This window comes from Sorex fumeus, unplaced genomic scaffold, assembly GCF_029834395.1.
Source record: "Sorex fumeus unplaced genomic scaffold, SorFum_2.1 ptg000098l, whole genome shotgun sequence".
In the NCBI taxonomy this organism is placed as follows: domain Eukaryota; kingdom Metazoa; phylum Chordata; class Mammalia; order Eulipotyphla; family Soricidae; genus Sorex; species Sorex fumeus.
In genome coordinates, this window is record NW_026606155.1 from 75,212,861 (window position 1) to 75,236,132 (window position 23,272).

Genomic DNA, 23,272 nt, shown 5'->3' on the forward strand with positions numbered 1-23,272 from the left:
GGTTGAACTCCACAAGAAGAAAGCATCCAACTTCATCAAAAAGTGGTGTGACAAAATGAAAAGAAACTTTCTGAAAGAAGAAATCTGAATGGCTAAAAGGCACATGAGAAAATGCTCTACATCATTAATCATCAGGGAGATGCAGATCAAAACAACAATGAGATATCATTTCACACCACAGAGACTGGCCCACATCCAAAAGAACAAAAGCAATTGGTGCTGGCGCGGATGTGGTGAGAAAGGGACCCTCCTTCACTGCTGGTGGGAATGCCAACTGGTTCAGCCCTTCTGGAAAACAGCATTCACAATTCTCAAAAAATTAGAAATCGAGCTCCTATTTCACCCAGCAATACCACTCCTGGGAATATATCCCAGAGCGGCAAAAAAGTATAGTCGAATTGACATCTCCACTTGTTTGTTCATTGCAGCACTCTTTACAATAGCCAGAATCTGGAAAAAACCTGAGTGTCCGAGAACAGATGGCTGTTTAAAGAAACTTTGGTACATCTACACAATGGAGTACTATGTAGCTGTTAGAAAAGATCAAGTCATGAAATATACATACAAGCGGTACTACATAGAAAGTATCATGTTAAGCAAAATGAGTCAGAAAGAGAGGGATAGACATAGAAAGATTGCATTCATCTGGGGAACATAAAGTAACAAAATAGGAGACTAACACTCAAGAGTGGCTGAGATTAGTGCCAGGAGTTTTGCTCCATGACTTGGAGGCCAGCCACACATTCTAGGGGAAAAGGAAGTCAGATAGAGAAAGGAGCACCAAATAAAGGGTGTTGGGAGGATCGTCCCAGGATGGGAGAAGCATGCTTAAAGTAGACTATAGACCAAACATGATTGCCACTCAATGCCTCTTTTGCAAATCACAACACCCAAAAGGAGAGAGAGAACAAAAGGTTAGGGTGGGACGGGGGTGTGGGGGGTGGGAGTTATACTGGGACCCGTGGTGGTGGAATATGGGCACTGGTGGAAGGATGGGTGTTTGATCATTGTACAATTGAAACCCAAGCACAAAAATTTGTAAATCTACAAGTGTACCTCATGGTGTTTCACTAACAAAAATTTAAAAAAATGTAAATTATGGACAATGGGCATTGATGGAGGGATGGGTACTGGACCATTGTATAACTGAAACCCAAGCACAAAAATTTGTAAGTCTACAACTGTACCTCATGGTGTTTCAATAAAAAAAATAAAACCTTTCATACGTAGCCATATGTGACTTACTCTGTTTTATATAATTCTTCATTGTTTCCCTCCAGAGCTCTTTCTTTTAAGGAAGACTGGACCATGGGGGCTGGAGCGATAGCACAGTGCGTAGGGTGTTTGCCTTGCACCAGCCGAACTGGGTTTGATTCCCAGCATCCCAAATGTTCCCCCGAGCACTGTCAGGATTAATTCCTGAGTGCATCCTCCAGGAGTAACCTCTGTGCATTGTAGAGTGTGACCCAGAAAGGAAAAAAATGGAAGACTGGACTTGAAAACATGTTTTTTCGAGATAAGAAGTGATAAAAAAAACTTGGAAACAGAACAAGAGATGGAGGGGGGCAATCTTTTTGTCACAGTAGAGACAGATAAATGCTTTTAAAGGGAGAGAATATAATGTAATTAAAAATTTTATTAAAGAACTATAATTTACAAACTTATTGATAGTTGAGCTTTAGGCATGTAATATTTCAACAGCAATCCCACCACCAGTGTCAACTCCACCAGTGTTCCCAAATCCCACCCCCACCTCAATCTTCACCCCCATCTTCTGCCTGTCAACATGACAGGCTACAAAGTTCCAGTGGCTGCAACTTATATCCCATGATTTCAGTGTTGTAGAATCTATGGTTTGGGTATGTGGCTATACCAGTCACCTGTATCAACAGTATAACTGAAGCCCTCATGCATTTTCACCCATTATGTTCCATTCATATCTTTCCCCTTCAATTTCTTTCCTTCTCTGTTCTTCTCCTCTTTAAACATTGGGTCAAGGGTCATCTCAGTCTAGGCATCCCCTTTTTACTTTTGAGGAAATACTTTTCCTCATTCAGGATTCTGTATACCACAGATAAGTGAGAAGGACATGTGTTTGTTTTTCTTCTTCTGGTTTATATAACTCAACATTGTATCTTCCAGTTCCAACCAAGTTTCAGCAAATAGTATGATTGCATTATTTTCTGCAGCTTCAATGCAATTAGTTTGGTATTATAGAAATTGCTAAATTTCACTAAAATAATTGAATTAATTTTCAGATATATGAACATGGCATTAATAATAAATAGATCTAGAGGGCGTCACATATTGTAAAATAAATGATTGTACTCCAAATAAGCTCAGTGGAATACAGTTTCATCAAATGATTTGGGGGAAAATAAAAGCTATTATATCAAAGTTATCAAAGTTATCATATCATAACATATCATATCAAAAAGTTATATCAAAAACATATCATATATATTCAAGGTTGGAATTATATAGAAATCCTTCCTTTTAGTTGTAATTACTAAAAATTGTAAAGCTTCATCATGGCATATCTATTTTGGAGACTCATAGTAACTATGATGTACTGAAATCTTCATAAATGCTCTTAGTAGAACAGACTTTGGGTCCTCTCAAGTGGTGCATTCAGTTCCTCTATTAACAGTAGTTACTATCAAACTTGGGTTTCATTCCATTAATAGAAGGCAAACTGAAGTATAAGGTGATATAAGTATAAGGTGATCTTCCTGGGATATAGCATACCTTAGACATATGAGCCTCATCAATTATTATCAAAAAGTTTGTTACAAATGCAGAAACCATACAGCTTTAGAAATATTACTAGTGGATTTTAACTACCACACATTTTAATCATTTTTGTAATCACCTGATACAAAGTAGAGTGACAGAAACATAAGCACCCAGAATGGAAACATAATGAAAATATTGAAGAAAATATCAGCAATTATAATAATTCTCACAATTATATAATTCTCACAATTATATTTAAGATGTTTCTGAAGAATTCTTAATTAAGGCTTATATAAGTTGTACAGTTCCCTGGTTTAGATTTTCCACTCACCTTGTTTTAGTAAATTATGAACACATCTTTTATTAAGAAGTTTCCGTAAATCATACGTATTCAAGACCAAGCACCTCAAATACTTGGTTTGTTCCCAATGGAAGTCCAATTAAAGTTGCAATTCACTTAGTGAATTAGTTGATTTCCTGAAGATATCAAATGTATATTTTTAAAATTATACCTTAATTATTTATTGTCTTCTGTTGTACTTTAGAGTGTCATCCTTGAAAAGCTATGGTCAATAGTTAAAATAAAATGTATAATTGAAACAGAAGTTTTAACAATATACTTTAAGAATAAATTCTCTAGGAACATTTTAGATAATACTTATGAAAGAAAGCAAAAGGTAAAAGGTAAGGTAAAGGTAAAGGCCCTCCCGTTGATCGTCGATTTTGCTCGAGCGGGCCCAGTAACGTCTCCATTGGAGACTTTGTTGTTACTGTGTTTGGCATATCGAATACTCTCGGTAGCTTGCCGGGCTCTCCTAGAGGGGCGGAGGAATCGAACTCGGGTCGGCCATGTTGGCTGCGTGTAAGGTGAACGCCCTGCCCACTAAGTGCTGAAATAAAACTTAGTCATAAAAACTATCAATTGACACTGGGTTTGTAGCAAAGGGAACTAAATCCTAAGAATATGACCATTTACATCTAACACCTATATTATTCCTCTCCCAGATAAGCAAAGTAACTAAATTCCTTGTTTCAATTTTGAGTACTCTCTGATCTGTTACTTAATAGACAGCTAAGACACAAGTCTGTTTCTATGGAGCAAGAACAATTATTCTTCAGAGGTAGAGTGATCGTATCATATGTATATATTTAAGGTTGGACTTATATAGAAATCCTTCCTCTTAGTTGAAATTACTGAGAAACTATAAAAATTATACACAGTAAAAAATTTATATGATATATGTTACATTGTTATATATTGCTTCAGGATTTCCTGAAATACAAAAATTTGGTACTTTTTGAGACTATTGATAAACTCAATTCTTAGAAAATTAATTTATTTTACAAATCAGTCTAACCATTTATATAGTTAATGGGATTTAAGATGATGATGGGCATCATTTTTACAGGTAACAAAAAAGTACTAAATTCTGTAGAGAATATTCTGCTCATAAATTATTAAGGTAGGCTTGATTAAATGTGGTTTATTATGGTTTCTGATTCATGTCTTATGCACAGGTATTTCAGTTCCAAAAACTTTCTTTAGGGCAGCCTTCATATCCTTGTTCCTGAGGCTATATATTAGAGGATTACAGAGAGGTGTTATCACAGAATAAAATAAGGTCACAATTTTCTGCACTTCCACTGGATGTTCTGATCCAGGACTAACATACATCACCATAATAGAGCCAAAAAACAGGAAGACCACTGCCAGATGAGAAGCACAAGTAGAGAAAGCCTTGCGCTTGCTTGCTGCTGAGGGCATTCTTAGCACAGACAAAATCACCAGAGCATAGGAGCACAGAACAAAGAGAAAGGTACCAATCATAAAAATAGCATTGAAAGTAGAGTAAATACGCTGGATGATGTTGTTTTCAGAACAGGATAACATCATCAATGGCACAGGATCACACATGAAATGGTTGATGATATTTGGGCCACAGAAGGGCAACTGTGAAATAAGAACAACTGGAGTTAGGAAGATGATGAAACCACAGGACCATCCAAAGATGACAAGACCAGTGTACAGAGGTTTAGTCATGATGCGCGGGTAATGCAAAGGACGGCAGATGGCAAGGTACCTGTCAAAGGCCATGATGCAAAGGTAGAAACCTTCATCGCATCCAAATGAAAAGAAGAAGTAGAACTGTGCAAAACATCTCAAAAAAGAGATAGATTTGGTGGTGGACAGAAAGTTGACCAGCATATTAGGGACAGTAGTGGTGACATAAAATATTTCCAGGAGAGAGAAATTTCCCAAGAAGATGTACATGGGTGTGTGAAGGCGTCGGTCCCACCTCACAGCACAGGCAATGGCAGCGTTCCCCATTAGGGTGAGGGTGTAGGTTACTGAGAAGAGCCCAAAGTAGAGGAGCTGCATTTCTGGGCTGGAGGGAAAGCCCAGGAGAATAAAATAACTGACAGAGGTGGTGGTTTCTCTGCCGGACACATTCATCTGTCTGAAACATGAAGATAACATTGGTTATTGTACTTTTATGGAGTATGTGGGTTTTTCTAGAGAAAACCAAATTTATTTACTTTTTAAAAATAAAGGTCTTTTTTAATTAAAATGAACAAAAACCAATGATTTCAATCTATCCCTCAAGTATATGTTTTAATTTTTAAAAAAATTTTTAAAAATTAAAAAAATTTGCTTTCTTTTTACACTTTAGACACTGTGGTTCACAAAGTTGTTCATGATTATTTATTCCAGGCATTCAAGATTCTAACACCAATCCCACCACCATTACACCTTTGCTCCACCATTGTTTTCAATTTTCCCAGCCACCCCTTAAGCCTGCTATTTTTTTCATTTTGAATAGATGACAATAAAAAGATAAATAAAAAGTACAATTTGAGGCAATTAAATAAGGTCAAGATACTAGACTACAGATAAGGAATGCAAAACTTGTAGTTTTGAATGTCATGAATACCTATATATCTTGCATTCATTTACCTTCTGTAGCACAAATATATTAATGTCTGTAAAATTTCTTCTGAAGTGTTATGTAAATTATTCTATTATTACTTATAACATTGATATCAAACCATGGGAAATACAACTCCAGAAAAAGACACTTCAAATATTTTGTCTCACTGAGATACAAAGAGCAGTCCCAGGAATATTCGTTCATGTTTATTTGAAGTCCTGTAAAGTGATAACTAAAACAACCTCTTGAGTTCTAGGACAGGCTTATTAAAAAACATGACCATATCCATCTCTCTCTCTCTCTCTCTCTCTCTCTCTCTCTTTCCCTCTCTATCTCTCTCTCCATTTGCTCTTGTTTGCTGCACAAGAAGTCCCCCACTCTGGTACTAGAATTTTTTCGTTTGGAATTTGATACGCCCTTTGAATGTGAGGAATATATTACTCTGAGGCAGCTGCCTCAGAAAGGTGATATTCTTTGAGCCTTTTAACTATTAAATATGAATGACTGTTGGTCAATTTCTGAAAAAAGTAGTTGAAAAACAGACAACTTATTTTTCTAAGTTCTAGAGTGGCAGTACAGTGTATAGAGCACTTGCCTCCCTCATGGCTGATGTGGTTCAATTCTCAGCACCACAGGTGGTTCCATGAACCCTGCTGTGAGTGATCCTTGAACATCTGACCAGGAGTAAGCCCTGAGCATAGCTGGTTGTGGCCCAAAATAAAAACCTCTATTTTATTATCCCATAACTTTTCTGTTCTTGGCTAGTTTTCCTTTTTTGGATATATTTATCATTATACCCAATATAACACTGTAGCACTGTCCTCCCACCCTTCATCGATTTGCTTGAGTGCGCACCAGTAACGTCTCCATTATGAGACTTGTTGTTACTGTTTTTGGCATATAGAATATGCCACAGGGAGCTTGCCAGGCTCTGCTGTGCAGGTGGGATACTCTCGGTAGCTTGCTGGGCTCTCTGAGAGAGATGGAGGAATCGAACCCGAGTCAGCCGCATGCAAGGCAAATGCCCTACCCACTGTGCTATCGTTCCAGCCCTTGCATATCCAATATAGGATTTTATTTATTTTTTAAGTTGAGACAAGCCTGAAACATGGAATATCTTGCTTTAATAATCCCATGCCTTCAGTTTAATTTGTTATTTTTGAACCAAAATTTGAATTTCATATGTCTTGTGTCCTTAGAACTCTACTATCACATTTGTCATATAAAGTGGAAAGAGTTCCAGCTTAGTATCTTCATTGCTCCTGTGGCTATGTAGCAAGTATGAATGTTCATGAGAATTGGGATTATTTGTTTTCCGTAACTGTCACTTATACCAGGTGCCAGTTGAGCTAATAACAGAGTTTCTCAAATTGATCAGGTTATTTATATATTTTTATTCTACTGGAAAGCATGATTCTTCCTTAATCTGATTATTGAATAATATTAAAAATTTCATTTAGGAATTTTAATTTGAATAATTTTATTGTTTTGCTAACTGTGGTAATCATACACTATCTGAAAAATCATAGGTATTCTCTTGTCTTGAGAAAGTACACTATATTACTAATCGACTCCTGACTAGTTATATAAATGAAAAATAGAGTGCCTTTAACCTAACATTTAAGCTTTTATAATGTTCATATTTTGTGTATAAAATATATAGAGGCAAAAATTTTAGAGGCAAAGAGAGCAAATCATATTTTTATTTATAACTGAACATTGACATCATTTCAAATATACCTAACTTAAAAGGTGTGCACAACTATTCTTGGGAGAGGCACTCCTGGTAGTGGGAGAGGCATTCCTGGTAGTGCTTGAGTTTTTTTTCTGGCATTTATTGTATTTTAATCATTTCTACCAATGCTCACGGGGCCACATGGTGCCAGGGATCAAACTGTGTTTGGAAACATCTGTGACAAGATTTTTGACTTCTTTACTATCTCTCTGGTTTTTCATTTTTATTGAAAAACAAACAAACAAAACACTTTTGTCGTACAAATACATAGTTATTTTCATTATTAATTTAAATGAATCTTTAAAATTCATATGTTTTTCTCCTATAATGTCTGTGCAACAGCACAGCGGGTAGGGCGTTTGCCTTGCACACACCCGACCTGGGTTTGATTCCTCCGTCCCTCTCAGAGAGCCCAGCAAGCTACCAAGAGTATCCCACCTGCATGGTAGAGCCTGGAAAGTTCCCCGTGGCATATTCAAGATGCCAAAAACAGTAAGAACAGGTCTCCAATGGAGACGTTACTGGTGCCCACCAGAGCAAATTGATGAACAACAGGAGGACAGTACTACAGTGCTAATGTCTGTGACTTGATGCCATGGTACTCCAATATAAGCTTCCTTAGTAATTTTTACTGACACTAGGACCTTGGAACATTATATCAGTACTCACCTTGTTTGTGTTTCCTGTATCTTAAGAATGCTAACTGTATAAAGTCACAATCCAGAGAAGATCCTATAAATACAAGAAACAGAAAGCACATAGATGGTGAATAATTTTATCATTTAAGAAAAAAATGAAGATGTATATTTAGTGAAAATAAGAGTAATATTTGATTTTGAGAGAATCTTTTCAGAATGGAATTAAAGATTTGTCATATTTTCTTATTGAAGATACAACACAACTAATATTGATAATAAATTCACCTCCAATAATTTAAGTTACATATTTTCACTCACTTTCATATTTTTATGAACAACATTTATACATATTTTAACACATAAGGAAACAGAAATATATTTGTCTCACGAGACTTGTGAAAAATTATTATTTTTAAACTTTTCTATTTGAATTTTACTCTATTTATGTATTCAGATCTTTAGAGAAAAAAGATACCAATTTGTATAACTTAATTTATGTAGAAAACTCAGGATATGTGGAAGGGAGTACAAAATTCAACTCTCTCCCAGGACACATGTAGAGAAGAAAGGTCAGAGAGGCAAGAGAATATTACCACATAGAATGAAAACCATGGAAGGAGCTTCTGAAGAATTGAACCATCTAGTTTGTAACCTGCCATGAGTTCCAAACAGTGATTTTCCAAAGGTTTTTCTCTCCGTCTTGAAAGCTCTTATTTATGGTTAAGATGAAGTTATGTTTCTACTTATGTGTTATGTGTCTACGTCCTTGCATCATGGTCTTGTGAGATTTGGAATCCTTTCCTCTATAATTTTAATAGCATTTGTTCCATAGTTGAAATCATTTCTGAATTCTACTTATTTACAATGAAGTCCCAAGCCTTGTTATTCTCTGAGGACTCATGCACTTATAAAACTAGGCTTTTTTCTTCTCTAGTGCTTCTACTAACCAGGCATACAAAGGTTCCTAGGGGATAATTAGTGGTAGAACTTATTATAATAACTATAATAGGAAAATGTGTTATTTTGAAGAATAAAAAATTATTTTTCATCAATATTTTCAAATTAGTCTGACCATATTATTTATTTGAAAATTTAAGAATGCAGGAAAAGATGTTTTATTTTGCTTTGTAATATAACTTGAAACCAGGACGTGTGATACCTCTAGGTTTATTCTTATTTCCCAATATTGCTTTTACTGTTTAAGGTTCTTTAAGGTTCTGTACCACAAAATTTTATGATTGTTTTTCCATTTCTGTGAAAAAGTGACTTTGAATATTGATATAGAGTCTGTAGACCAGTATGTAAGTTGAATATTGATACCGAGTCTGTAGACCAGTATGTAAGTTATGGATATTTTAATAATATTAATTCTTCCATTATATTGTGTTTTCTTTAATTTCTTATTTCAATGTTATATTTTTCAGTGTACAGATATTTTACATTCCTGGTTAATTTGTTCCTACACATTTTATTCTTTTTGAAGATAGTCATGGTATTATTTTTTTAATATACTTTGAGATATTTCATTTTGTTATACAGAGTAAAGCATTTTCATGTTGATATTGTATTTGCAATTTTACTGAATTTATTAACTTAGTTGTACAGTTGTGTGGAATTTCAGGGATAAGAGATTGGAACTAGGTCTTGTAGTTATTTCTGAAACTGCAGTGAGGTCTAATGGTTCCTGTAGTTCCCATGTGGGTGTGGATTCTGTCTTGTCTTTGGGTGGAAGGAAAGTACTTAGGCTGTTTGTCCATAGAACTGACCCTGAGGAAAGTTTCTATTTCAAAGTTCACAATGGGGTCTGCAGAATGACATTTTCGTTGTGCGGGACAGGGACATGTGGCTCCTACTGGGTCCCTGTGAGAACTCCTATGAAGTCACTGAATCAGTAGCTAAAGAGGACGGAGTGAGGCGAAACCATGGCTAGGGTAATTGGGTAATTGGAAACAAATGGGCTAAAGTCACTTTAAGTACATTACTGGTATGTTGTGATACAGGTGTATGTACTTCCTGTTAAGTACCACACATAGAAGACTTTTCCCTCCTCAGTATGACTAAATGGGGTGGAGCCATATCACAGGGATGCTTTATTAGATTCAACTGAACCAGTGCTTCCAAGTTTGTTTTTGGGTACAAGAGAGGAACATGTCCTCAGTCAAGCCCTGAGTAGCCATGACTGTTGCTGAACTGTGCATGAGAGGGTTATTGCCAGGTCACAGGGATCATTCGAGCTCTGCAATACTTTCTGCAACTGAGCCCAATCAATTTGCTTCTGTAAGGTCAGTTGACCTTGACTCATATTAGGTCATTAGACAGAATTGTTTCCAGACTGTTGTGAAAGAGCTGGAGACAAATTATAGTTTTCTTCAGTGAACATTGTAATGTCTATTTTGAATTCTCTTTTTTGTATTTACAACTCTTTTGCTGGAGCAATAGCAGGGCTGGAGCAATAGCACAGTGGGTAAGGCGTTTGCCTTGCATGCGGCCGACCTGGTCGACCCAGGTTTGAATCCTCTGCCCCTCTCAGAGAGCCCGGCAAGCTGCCGAGAGTATCTTGCCTGCACGGCAGAGCCTGGCAAACTACCTGTGGCATATTTGATATGCCAAACACAGCAACAAGTATCACAGTAGAGACGTTACTGGGCCCGCTTGAGCAAATTGATGAACAACAGGAGGACAGTGACAGTGACAGCTCTTTTATGTATTTTATGTATTTACAATTCTATCATATTAGGAGTTTCCCCCCAGGGTTTATCTTGATTTAGTAGTGGGGGTGACTTCCTCTGTCTTCTCATTATGTCTTGCACTCTTTAAGGGCTTGGTCGGCAGCCAGTGGCATGAGTCTGTGTGGGCTGCCAAGGGTGCAAATTGTCATAGTCTTTCATAGTGGCTGGGGAGCACAGTGGTATGGCTCTAGGTGACAGTTGAATGTGTTTAGATAGGCCTGGGTGGCAACTGGTAATTAAATCAGAACCTGGAGGAGAAGATTGGGAATGTAGACCTTTTGCTTTCATGGGAAATTGATCTTCCATGAAAGCAGAGGGCAGTGTGAGTACTCTGCATTTGGGTTGATCTTATGCACCTATATGAACAAGCTTGTCATTGAGGTTGATGTTTATCCCACCAGGCATATAAATTAATATAAATTAAAGAGAATTCCAACACTAAGGCCACACTGCCATCTGTAGGAAAATAAGAGAAGCTAACTTATTCATGAAAAACTATTCAGGAAAACTTAAAATTAAGATGGAAATGTTGAATTCAACCCCATCCAAAAATGGGGCAATGAAATGAACAGAAACTTTCTCAAAGAAGAAATCTGAATGGCAAAAAAGCACATGAGAAAATGCTCTACATCATTAATCATCAGGGAGATGCAGATCAAAACCACAATGAGATACCATCTCACACCTCAGAGACTGGCCCACATTCAAAAGAACAAAAGCAACCGTTGCTGGCGCGGATGTGGTGAGAAAGGGACACTCCTTCACTGTTGGTGGGAATGCCAACTGGTTCAGCCCTTTTGGAAAACAGTATGGACGTTCCTCAAAAAATTAGAAATTGAGCTCCCATTTGACCCAGCGATACCACTCCTGGGAATATATCCCAGAGAGGCAAAAATGTGTAGCCGAAGTGACATCTGCACTTGTTTGTTCATTGCAGCACTCTTTACAGTAGCCAGAAACTGGAGAAAACCTGAGTGCCCGAGAACAGATGACTGGTTAAAGAAACTTTGGTACATCTACACAATGGAGTACTATGTAGCTCTTAGAAAAGATGAAGTCATGAAATTTACATACAAGTGGTACAATATGGAAAGTATCATGCTAAGCAAAATGAGTCAGAAAGAGAGGGATAGCAGAAAGATTGCATTCATCTGGGGGATATAAAGTAACAAAATATGAGATTAATACCCAAGAATAGCTGAGAAGAGCACCAGGAGCATTACTCCATAACTTAGAGGCCAGCCGGGTATCCTAGAGGAAAGGGCAGTTCAGATAGAGAAGGGAGCACCAAATAAAGGGTGTTTGGAGGATCCTCCCAGGAGGGGAGATGCATGTTGAAAGTAGACTATGGACTGAACATGTTTGCCACTCAATGCCTCTTTTGCAGACCACAACACCCAAATGGAGAGAGAGAGAACACAGGGGATTGACCTGCCACAGAGGCAGGGGGGATGGGGGGATAGGGATTGGGGGGATATTATCCATGGTGGTGGAAAATGGGCACTGGTGGAGGGATGGGTATCTGATCATTGTATAATCGAAACCCAAGCACAAAAAATTGTAAATCTACAACTGTACCTCATGGTGTTTCACTAATAAAAAAAAAAAAGATGGAAATGTTGAAAAAGAGGAGTAACTCTTCAGTGTAACCTTAAAAGCATGGGATATGAGAACATAACAGGTGAAGGATTTATACATTAAATCATAATAAAACCTCACACTGTTAGAGAGTCTTAATTGAACAGAGAATACATGCTGCATGCTCTTTTTTAGTAGTAGGAAGCTCCTCACTAAAGAGATTGAAGATATTAAAAACAGTCTAAGCAGAGATTCTTGATATAAGGAACACAAGGACCTGCTGTATTATGTAGTACTATGCAGTAGGAAGTGTGTTTTTCTTGCATGCGGTTGACCCAGGTTCAATCTCCAGTACCCTCCAGCAGAGATCCGAGCAAAGAGTCATAAATAAACCCTGAAAACAACCGTGTGTGTAACCTTCAAACAAACAATGTAATTAAATAAAATATAAATCATAAAGCATAACAAGTAGACCAATCTTATGGAGGAAAGAATAAGAAAGTAGAAGATAAAATTATGGTAATGACTCAAATGTTGTTTTAGTTTTGCATAATTCATTTAAGAATTTCTCTATTTGATATTGAAAGATATTATTTTTTTCTATTATAAACAACTCTGGGGCAATGCATTAGGCTAAATTCCTTATTGCATAATTTCTGGCTGAGATGTATACATATGTATATATACATATTATATAATATATATAATATATATAATATGTATATGTATATATCACGATCACGATCACGATCATCCTGTTGTTCGTCGATTTCCTCGAGCAGGCACCAGTAACGTCTCCTTTTTCCTAGCCCTGAGATTTTAAAAGAGTCATTTCAATGTTCTTTCAGGATTAGGAGAATGAGACCCATCATTGTTACTGGTATTTGGCATATTGAGTACGACACAGGAAGTTTGCCAGATTCTGCTATGCGGGCAGGATACTTTTGGTAGCCTGCCAGGTTCTCCAAAGGAAAAATAAGATAATAAGATGTCGCGTGCTTCCGGGACCTGGGTTTTATAGTCTCTGCATCTTGGCCGTTGATGGGACCAACTTGGCGCTGGCAGCAGCTGGTGGATGTGACGCCTACCTACTGGAAGATGGGGGGTCTGGTTGGAGAAGGCCCAGTCCCAATCCAAGTAGGCTTGGAGACCTCTGCCCCGGGACCCACATGTCTGGGTTCCTCTGCCAGTTCTTTCATGCATGAGGCCCATCTGGACGTGTGGAGAGTGGTCCCAGCATGGTCGTGGCTGACTCTGGAGGTTCTCAGTTGCTGGGGCTCTTCTTGGGGCGGGGGGGGGGGGAGGAAGAAACTCAACGCTTTCCCCTCCAAGGGGCCCCGGTGAGGACAGCTATGCGAGGGGACAGGAGACTGCGCTGTTCTCCTCTGGGAGCTGGGTTTTATAGTCTCTGTGTCTTGGCCATTGATGGGACCAACCAGGTGCTGGAGGCAGCTGGTGGGTGTGACGCCTGCCTACTGGAAGATGGGGGGGTCTGGTTATAATATATATAATATGTATAATATGTATGTATAAAACATTTTAGTCAAAATATATTTTGCATACATTGTCTTAATGGATTTTATTACTAGTTATCATAAATTTAAACAAAAATTTTGCTTGTGTTTTTTGGCTTACTTATTTTTATATGAATAGCTTTATCTTGTTTGAAATAATCCTTCCTATTTCCTAGAATATTAATTTATTAAATTAAATATAACTATCACTATATCACTGTCACCCCGTAGTTCCTTGATTTATTCAAGCGGGCACCAGTAACATCTCTATTTCTCCTAGCCTGAGATTTTAGCAGCCTCTCCTTTTATTTACCAACAATTGGAGGCTTTTTTAGGGTTAGGGGAATGAGACCTGTTATTGTTATTGTTTTTGGCATATCAAATACGCCACGGGGAGCTTGCCAGACTCTGCCTGTGTGGGTGGGATACCCTTAGTAGCTTGCCAGGCTCTCTGAGAATATACATATTTCTCTCTATATTTTTTCTGCCTACTGTCTGAATCCCATCAAATATGGTGTGGTAATTATGGAAAATGGGTAGGAAGTGAACCGCCACCACACTCCAGGCTGCTTTCCAGACCACATGGCCACTTCGTGGCCGCACAACACATCATAGATAAAACATATTTCCTTATAATATTAATATTCAAGTTTTTAACTAAATAATTTTATGATGAAGCATATAGTTTTATACGTCAAATCTGCATATACTACATTACCACCTAAAGTCTAGGTTTGTCAACCATCATACAGTTGACTTTTTTGACCCATTTTACTCGCTCACTATCCCTTTTTCCCTCTGATATCTACCAATCTGCTGCCAAAACCTAAGATTCTGGGCTGGAGAGGTATTACAAAGGTTGAGGCACTTGCCTAGGATGTTGCTGTGTGACTGCAACCCTGCTTTGAACTGTGACACCACCTAGGTCCCCTGAGCACCTTCTGGAGTGCTCTCTGAGCACAGTCAGGAATAAAACTTGAACACAGAACCAGGAGCGGTTCTTGAGCACCATCTAGTGTATTTCTCCTTGCCTGCAAATCCCTAATGACATCACAACTCAAAATTCTGTTTGTTTGTTTTGTTTGTCTTCCACATATAAGTGAAATCACTAACATAGTATCTTTCACTATCTAATTTATTATTAGAATAATCCCTTTATGGTGTATTCATGTTGACAATGGCAATTTTTAATATATTTTTTATAGTTTAGTGGTATCCCATTGTGCACGTGTGCTCTCTCTACCTATTCATTTTCTGAGGGCCAGGTAGGTTGTTTTCATATCTTGGCGATTATAAATAGCATTTCATTGAATATAGGGGTGATTATAGTTTTCAAATTGGTTTTCTCACATTTTCAGATAAATGTAGAAAAGTGGTATAATTGAGTCAGACCATATTGATATTCTTAGATTTTTATAAGGGCTACATTCAGTGGTTTAGGTAGGGCTGGGCCTTTCCCTGGCAATGTCTATCCCAATGATGAGGGTATGACAGTTTAGTGCTTGGCCCTAGCTATTTAATGTTTGGTCCAATAGTGAGTAGTGGTTACAGGAGCCACTGTAGTAACATATGGGAACTGATAGGCTCCATCGAGCAATGCTCTGGGGTCCAGGTGATGCCAGGGATTAAACTCAGAGCCTAGTATATGTTAAGCATATGTTTACCACTTGACCATATCCCTAGTCCCATATTCTTAAGTTCTTGAGAAATCTCTATACCATTTTTCACAGTGGCTATAGTCATTTACGTTTTCTCCAACAGTGTATATGGGTTACCTATTCTTCATAAGCTTGCTGATCTTTTTTTTTTTAAATTGGCCAACCTCAGAGGTATAAGTCAATATCTCTTTTTAGATTTTTCTTGCATTTTATTGGTGGTGGAAAATGGTAAGGAGATTCTCGGTAAATATGATTTATTCAGCAGAATTTCAATTTTCAGAAGCAGCAAGGATAAATTATGCTATATAACACTGGAAATGGTGGGCATTTAAACTGTCCACTTACTAGTTCTCAGAGTAATAAAATTTTAGGAATTGGGATCAAACGCTTTGAATTGGAAATTGATGAAATATGTTCAGTACTTTCGGAGGAAAGGGTCTTAAAGTGTAGTCCAACACTGATTGCACTGATATCTTTGCTTACTTCTGTGGTCCTCAAATAAAAGCACTATCCAACAAGAGAGTTTTTGACATTGTTTAGAGCAACTGTCTCCTAATGTACAGAATAATCTATAATATTATAGACTGGCAGCAAACTTAATATTAGATCAAATGTAACATGGGTAAGAAAAATTCATGTAACTAATCACATAGATACTGAACATCTTTATAGTGATTAACACACTGTTTTATTATGAATAATTTTTTTTATTCTGTAAGTAAAAGAAAGATGAATGGATCTGGCATGAACATTTCTTAAACTTCACAACTGAAAATAAGTGTTAGAATTATTACCTTTAAAATCAATTGGGAAAAAGTTTTTAATTGTTTATATTTCATTCCTAGAGAGAGTGGTTTCTCAGGAAATTTCTCATATACTTGATTCATGTTTCTTATTTGAATGTAAAAGTAAATAAATAAACAAGATTACATAAAACCATTTATTTTATGGAACTTAGAGAAATCCTATCATTGTTGGGAGGATTGAGGCAGGGTTGGCAGAATGTAAGACATGTGCCTAACCCCTGTTCCATCTCTCTAGGCCTGAAGATTTTTTTTTTTTAATAAAAGGAAGTCCAATTGATGCTGTGCCTCACTTTGTAACAAACTTCTTGAAAGCTACATATTACATTAAACTTTATATCATATTTTTTATGTTTTGGATAATAGTATTTCTAAAATGGCAGCAAAACTAAAGATCACAAAGCAATAATACAAATAAAATATTTTACGAAATAGTTTTAATGGGACAGGAAATATGTTAAAGTTAAGGGATTTACCTTGCAAGTTGCTGACTCCAGCTCAATTCCTGGCACCACATATGATCCCCTTAGCACCATCAGAAGTGATTTTTGAACACTTCTATATTTTGAACCAGAATAGTCACTGAGCATTGTTGGCAGTTTTAAGAATGCTATGATAGTGCTCAAATAAGTCACAAAGTATAAATATTAAACCATAATGCTAGAGCTATTCTTTTCTTTTTTCTTTCTGGGTCATACCCAGAGATGCTCAGGGGTTACTCCTGGCTCTGCAATCAGGAATTACTCTTGGCGGAGCTTGGGAAACCATATGGGATGCCAGGGATTGAACGTGGGTCGGCTGCTTGTCAGGTATGCCTTAACAATACCAAGTCTTTGTTTAGTTTTGAGCTATACTATATTCTAGATAACTAAAATATCTAAGCTTGTCTTAATGTTCTGCTGAAGTTATTTTTATGTTTTCATAAAGACACATGCTATATTTTGGCAAGTTAGATTTCCTTCAAACTGGAATCTTTGTTACAAATCAATATGTTCCAGTAGGAAAACTATTGAGTTAGCATCAATTCTAAGTGTAGTTTATTGGTTTCCATTACATGTATATAAATTGAATTAGTTCAGTAATACAAAACAGATTCCTCTTCTTAGAAATTGAATTACATACTAGAAGGACCACAAAATTGAATTCATATTAAAAACAATTCAAAATTATATCATATTCTTATGTAAGACTAATGCATAATGTGGTAAATATTGTCCCACTGTCCCACTGTCCTGTCCCGTTGTTCATCGATTTGCTCTAGCAGGCCCAGTAACATCTCCATTGAGAGACTTGTTACTGTGCTTGGCATATCAAATACGTCATGGGTAGCTTGCCAGGCTTTGCCGTGCGGGCAAGATACTCTCGGTAGCTTGCTGGGCTCTTCGAGAGGGGCAGAGGAATTGAACTCAGGTCGGCCAAGTTGGCCGTGTGCAAGGCAAATGCCCTACTCTCTGTGCTATTGCTCCTTTTGGCTAAGATTAAGTGTGGTAAATATTATCACTGAAAATGATAATAGATATTATATAGAAGTTTATTAACCAAACAATAAACATATAGAAAATATGGTTTAATTAGGTGAATTGAGAAGTGAAATTTGGCTCTCATTTATATTTTGTGGATACCTTGTTCAATCCTGAAGATTTTCCTAAGGGCAGCCTTCATCTCCTTGTTTCTGAGGCTATATATTAGAGGATTACAGAGAGGTGTTATCACAGAATAAAACAATGTAATAATTTTTTGTGTTTTTACTGGGTGTCCTGATCCAGGGCTGATATACATCACCATAACTGACCCAAAAAACAGAATGACCACTGCCAGGTGAGAAGCACAAGTAGAGAAAGCTTTGCGTTTGCTCGCTGCTGAGGGCATTCTAAGCACAGACAGAATCACCAGAGCGTAGGAGCACAGAACAAAGAGAAAGGTACCAATCATGAAAATAACATTGAAAGTAGAATAAATGAATTGAGTGATGTTATCTTTAGAGCAGGATAACATCATCAGTGGTACAGGATCACATATAAAATGGTCAATGGTATTTGGGCCACAGAAGGGCAACCGTGAAATGAGAATGACTGGAGTTATAAAGAGCACGAAACCACTCGACCATCCCAAGATGACAAGACCAGTGTACAGCTGTTTAGTCATGATGCGCGGGTAATGCAGAGGACGGCAGATGGCAAGGTACCTGTCAAAGGCCATGATGCAAAGGTAGAAACCCTCATCGCACCCAAATGAAAAGAAGAAGTAGAACTGTGCAAAACAGCTTATAAAAGAAATGGACTTCCTGCTGGATAGGAAATTGGCCAGCATATTAGGGACAGTTGTGGTGACATAACCTATTTCCAGGAGAGAGAAATTCCCCAAGAAGATGTACATGGGTGTGTGAAGGCGTCGGTCCCACCTCACAGCACAGGCAATGGCAGCGTTCCCCATCAGGGTGAGGGTGTAGGTTACTGAGAAGAGCCCAAAGTAGAGGAGCTGCATTTCTGGGCTGGAAGGAAAGCCCAGGAGGATAAAGAAGCTGACAGAGGTGGTGGTGGTTTCTCTGCCGGACACATTCATTGGTCTGGAAGACACGGAGAGGACATTGATTATTGCACTTTAATTGGGAATGCGGTTCTTTCTGAAATCACCAGATTTCTTTAGATTTTATCCCAAAACAGCTTTGCTTAAAAATTAAATCAGTGACTTTTATGACACAGACTTTGAACATACATATACTGATGTCATGAATATTAAAAAATAGAGGTAACTAAAGTTGAGTGATTTTCCCCCCTTTTTTGTCTGTTTTTGAGCTGTGCTTAGAGCTTACTCCTTGTTCCTGGCAGTGCTCAGGGGACCATATGTGGTGCTAAGAGCGAAACCTTGGTCAGCCATGAGCAAAGTGCCCTACCTGCTGTAATATCCAGTTCTTTGAGAGTACACTTTGACCTTGTTAAGATTATTAGGCAAAGTCCTACTGTGCATATCTTTTTTATTATAAAAATTTGCCTATGAATATACCTGTTCATTTTTTTACTTGAACTGTTGAGGCTATGTTTCTGTCCAGGTGAACTTTCTTAAATAGTACCAGAATAGTACTAGACATGATATAAAATAGCACAGCGATAGGGCCTTTGCCCTGCATGCAGCCAACATGGCTGACCCCAATTCAATTCCTCTGCCCCTCTCGGAGAGCCCGGCAAGCTACCAAGAGTATCTCGCCCGCACGGCAGAGTCTGTGACGTATTCGATATGCCAGACACAGTAACAACAACGTCTCCAATGGAGACGTTACTGGACCCGCTCGAGCAAAAAATAATAATTAAATGAAATATCTAGTTATCTTAAAAGATCACATCTAATATAATTACACAACAGGGCACAATTTTATAATTTCTTCATTTCAGCTCATCTAGCTTATTCATTATGTTTCTGAGTGATATTAAAAAAGACCTCTATTATTCTTGAATATGTGTTTATGATTAATGTGTTTCAGTGTCATCATTTAGCATTAAGAACTGCTTTTAAAATAAGCAATTGGATATGTTATACACTTTGAGAAAGAATACTGTACTTTGTCTCTAAACTATCCCAATTGAGCATCTTGATATACTTCCATTTGGATATACACAGATATGCTTAATTAGTTCAATTGACTTTAGGGATACAACTGATTTGAGACACTGGCACTGGTTCAATGTGTCTGTACAATGTAACCATAGTTCATGTGGCTAACTCTTTAATGGATGGACAGGTAAAGTAAAGTAAAAGTAAAGGCCCTCCCGTTGATCATCGATTTGCTCGAGCGGGCCCAGTAACGTCTCCATTGGAGACTTTGTTGTTACTGTGTCTGGCATATCGAATACGTCACGGGGAGCTTGCCAGGCTCTGCCGTGTGGGCGAGTTACTCTCAGTAGCTTGCCGGGCTCTCCGAGAGGAGCGGAGGAATCGAACTCGGGTCGGCCATGTTGGCTGCGTGCAAGGCAAACGCCCTACCGCTGTGCTATGGACAGGTAATTTTTATTTTTTGCAAATGTTCTCTTTAAACTTTTTGTCTTCCCTCCCACAAGTGTTTTCATATTCCTTTACTTGCAACCCTTTCCACATGTTTGCCTTTATCCCTTTTAAATGGACCTTAGGTATCTTTTTACACTCCACTGTAATGTTCCACCTGACTTTTTCTATAGATAAATCTGAAACATGGGGTTTTTCACTTCTTTTACTCTGCTTAGTTCCACATTAAGATAATTGCTAGTAAACCATGACCAATTTCTTCTATTTCCATATGACCATATTTTTGGACTATTTTTAAGGTGAAGTAATTCTTCAAAAACATTTGTTAAGCATCTTTATTTTGAAAATAAAAGCAGGGCAGGAAAAACACCCCGGATAGTATCTGTAGCATTTGTAATCGAGCTGTTGACAGCCAAATCATAAAATATTTTTGCTGAATTCTTGTTTGTCCTTCCTGGAAATATTTTCACATTTTCAAAGATTATTTAATAAATCAAGGAAGGCTTTTCAAGGTGAGAATGTAGGACCATGACTTAGGAAATTTCTTTACATATTTATATAAAGGAAAGTATAACGGAATTCCTTGGTCAGACAGTGTATTTCACACTCTTTCATCTAACTATTGAAATGATAGCTAAACATAAATGACTACTGCTTATAGATTCTTACTGATCCTAGGACTGTATAAAAGTGAGTGCATAGTTTATAAATTTCATAAAACAGTCAATTATATGAATTTTAAAGAGAATTAATTTATATGGGTCTTTGTGGGGCAATTATATCTATCAATATCTTGAATTTTATTTTTATATTTTAATAAACATCTTTTGGTTCTTTAGACATCCTTGTGTTCTATTTATTCAGGGCATTTTTTTCTTTTTTAAAATAAATAACTGTGAGATACAGTTACAGACTTAAAAACTTTCATGATTACATTTCACTCATACAATGATCGAGTACCCATCGCTCCACCGGTGCCCATTCTCCACCACAAATGTTCCCAATATCCCTCTTGCCACCCTCCCCAACCCCCCGCCTCTGTGGTAGGCACATTCCCTTTTACTCTCTTTCTCCTTTTGGGTGTTATGTTTCAGGGCATTTCTTTAAGCCTTCTCAGATAATCTATTTTATTTAGAGGTCAGAGGCAAAAGACTTATTTCAAATAACTGTTGGTACTCACCTTTTTTGTTTTTGAATATTTCCTGGAGATAGCAACTGTCAGTTTAGTTTAAATCCTGCATACAAATGCAACAAAAATAATTACCATAACCCCAAACATGCTGAATATATTGTTATTTACAGAATTATTAATACACAGTATAAAAGGTCTCATTAATATGAAGAAAGTGAAACGCAATACACAAATTTGGAAGAAAATATATTATGGAAAAGATCTTTAATATTCCTACTATTTGCATAATGCATTTGCCATATACTTATTTTATAAAGGATGGGTTGGAATGAGAGATCTCAGCAATACAGATCATTTGCCCCAAAGAATTGGCTTCCATAGAACCAACCAGAACCAATTGGTTTCCATCATAGAACATGTGCAAACTTTTTTTTTTCTATGTCAATACTTTCTAGGGCTAGAGAGATAGCACAGCAGGTAGGGCGTTTGCCTTGCACGTGGCTCACCTGGTTTGATTCCTCCACCCCTCCAGGAGAGCCTGGCAAGCTACCAAGAGTATCTCGCCCGCCCGGCAAAGCCTGGCAAGCTACCCGTGATGTATTCAATATGCCAAAAACAGTAACAATAATTCTCACAATTTGTTGTGAGAATTTACTGGTGCCTGCTTGAGCAAATCGATGAAAAATGCGAGGACAGTGCTACGTGCAGTGCTACTATTTACCAAAGAGATAAAAAAGATGTATCATTCTCCAGTGATTTAACAGCTAATACATATCTTCACTTAAGATCCTAAGAGTCTTTGTATATGCATCTAGTTTTTGAGGGACGGGGGATTGAAGGTGGCTTGAACCACACCTGGTGGTATTCAGAGGTTATCTCTGGTAGTACTTGAGGGACAGTATGTAGACAGGGATTGAACTGGGGTCAGCTGCATACAAGGCAAGTAAGTTAACCCGTGAGTTGTCTTTCTAGACCTATACATCTCTTTGTCATCTGTCAAAGGCATATGTAAATTTATTTAAAATATTCTTCAGATCTCAGGGAAACAAGAAAATTAATATTTTTAGTTTAGTTTTTTAAGACCAATGTTTCATTCAAATAATTGTTTTCTCATCGGCAAAAATAATTACATTTGCAAAAGTTCAGTAAATGTGGCTCATTATACTGAACAGTTCATACTCACTCTTTGAATGAATGCTGAGAAAGTTAGAGATGGAAGAAAAATTATTGCTCCACAGATCACAAAAACATATGGAAGAATTAAAAAATATTGGATGGTCCAGTTTGTAATCTCTTGTGAATTGCCAAGAATGAACACTAAAAGTTGCCATTCTTTTCCAACTCAAAAGCACATGTTTGTGGTACATACGAGCCAAGATGAAAATGTTTTATATATGTATATATTCGCTTGCATCATCGTTTTGTGACTTGAGACACTCTCCCTCTGTATTTATTGATTTAATGTTTATCCTTTATTATTTTTGGAATTTTTTACTTGCAAACACCAAAGTTTATTATTATTCCCCAAAGAATAAGGGAGAAGTAGAAGGAGACTTTTATTTTTGTCTTTCTTTTGTGTCCTTGTTTTGTAGATGGTTTCTGGGGAATAATTAAGAGCTATGGTGATAAGAATTGTATAATAACTACAATGGGAACTCTGCCATTAGTTTCCCTATATTTATCTTGAAGAAGAAAAAATTATTCTTTATTCGTAAAATATCTTTAGCTCATATAGTTTATTTAGTGAATTAAATTTAATATATAGCATGAATAATTGTCTTTACACATGTTCAATAAAGTTATTCTGCTTTTAATTATCCAGC

The 23,272-nt window shown here is 37.2% G+C and overlaps 2 protein-coding genes across 2 annotated transcripts; both read right to left on the reverse strand.

Annotated features, from left to right (window-relative positions):
• Positions 1–4,237: 4,237 nt before the first annotated feature.
• Positions 4,238–5,191, reverse strand: LOC130041696 (olfactory receptor 11G2-like). The gene has a single exon (XM_056133942.1). It carries the CDS (start codon positions 5,189–5,191, stop codon positions 4,238–4,240), a length of 954 nt encoding a protein of 317 aa, XP_055989917.1.
• A 12,735-nt stretch (positions 5,192–17,926) lies between these two features.
• Positions 17,927–18,883, reverse strand: LOC130041697 (olfactory receptor 11G2-like). Its single transcript, XM_056133943.1, has one exon. The coding sequence runs from the start codon at positions 18,881–18,883 to the stop codon at positions 17,927–17,929; it is 957 nt and encodes a 318-aa protein (XP_055989918.1).
• Positions 18,884–23,272: the final 4,389 nt, after the last annotated feature.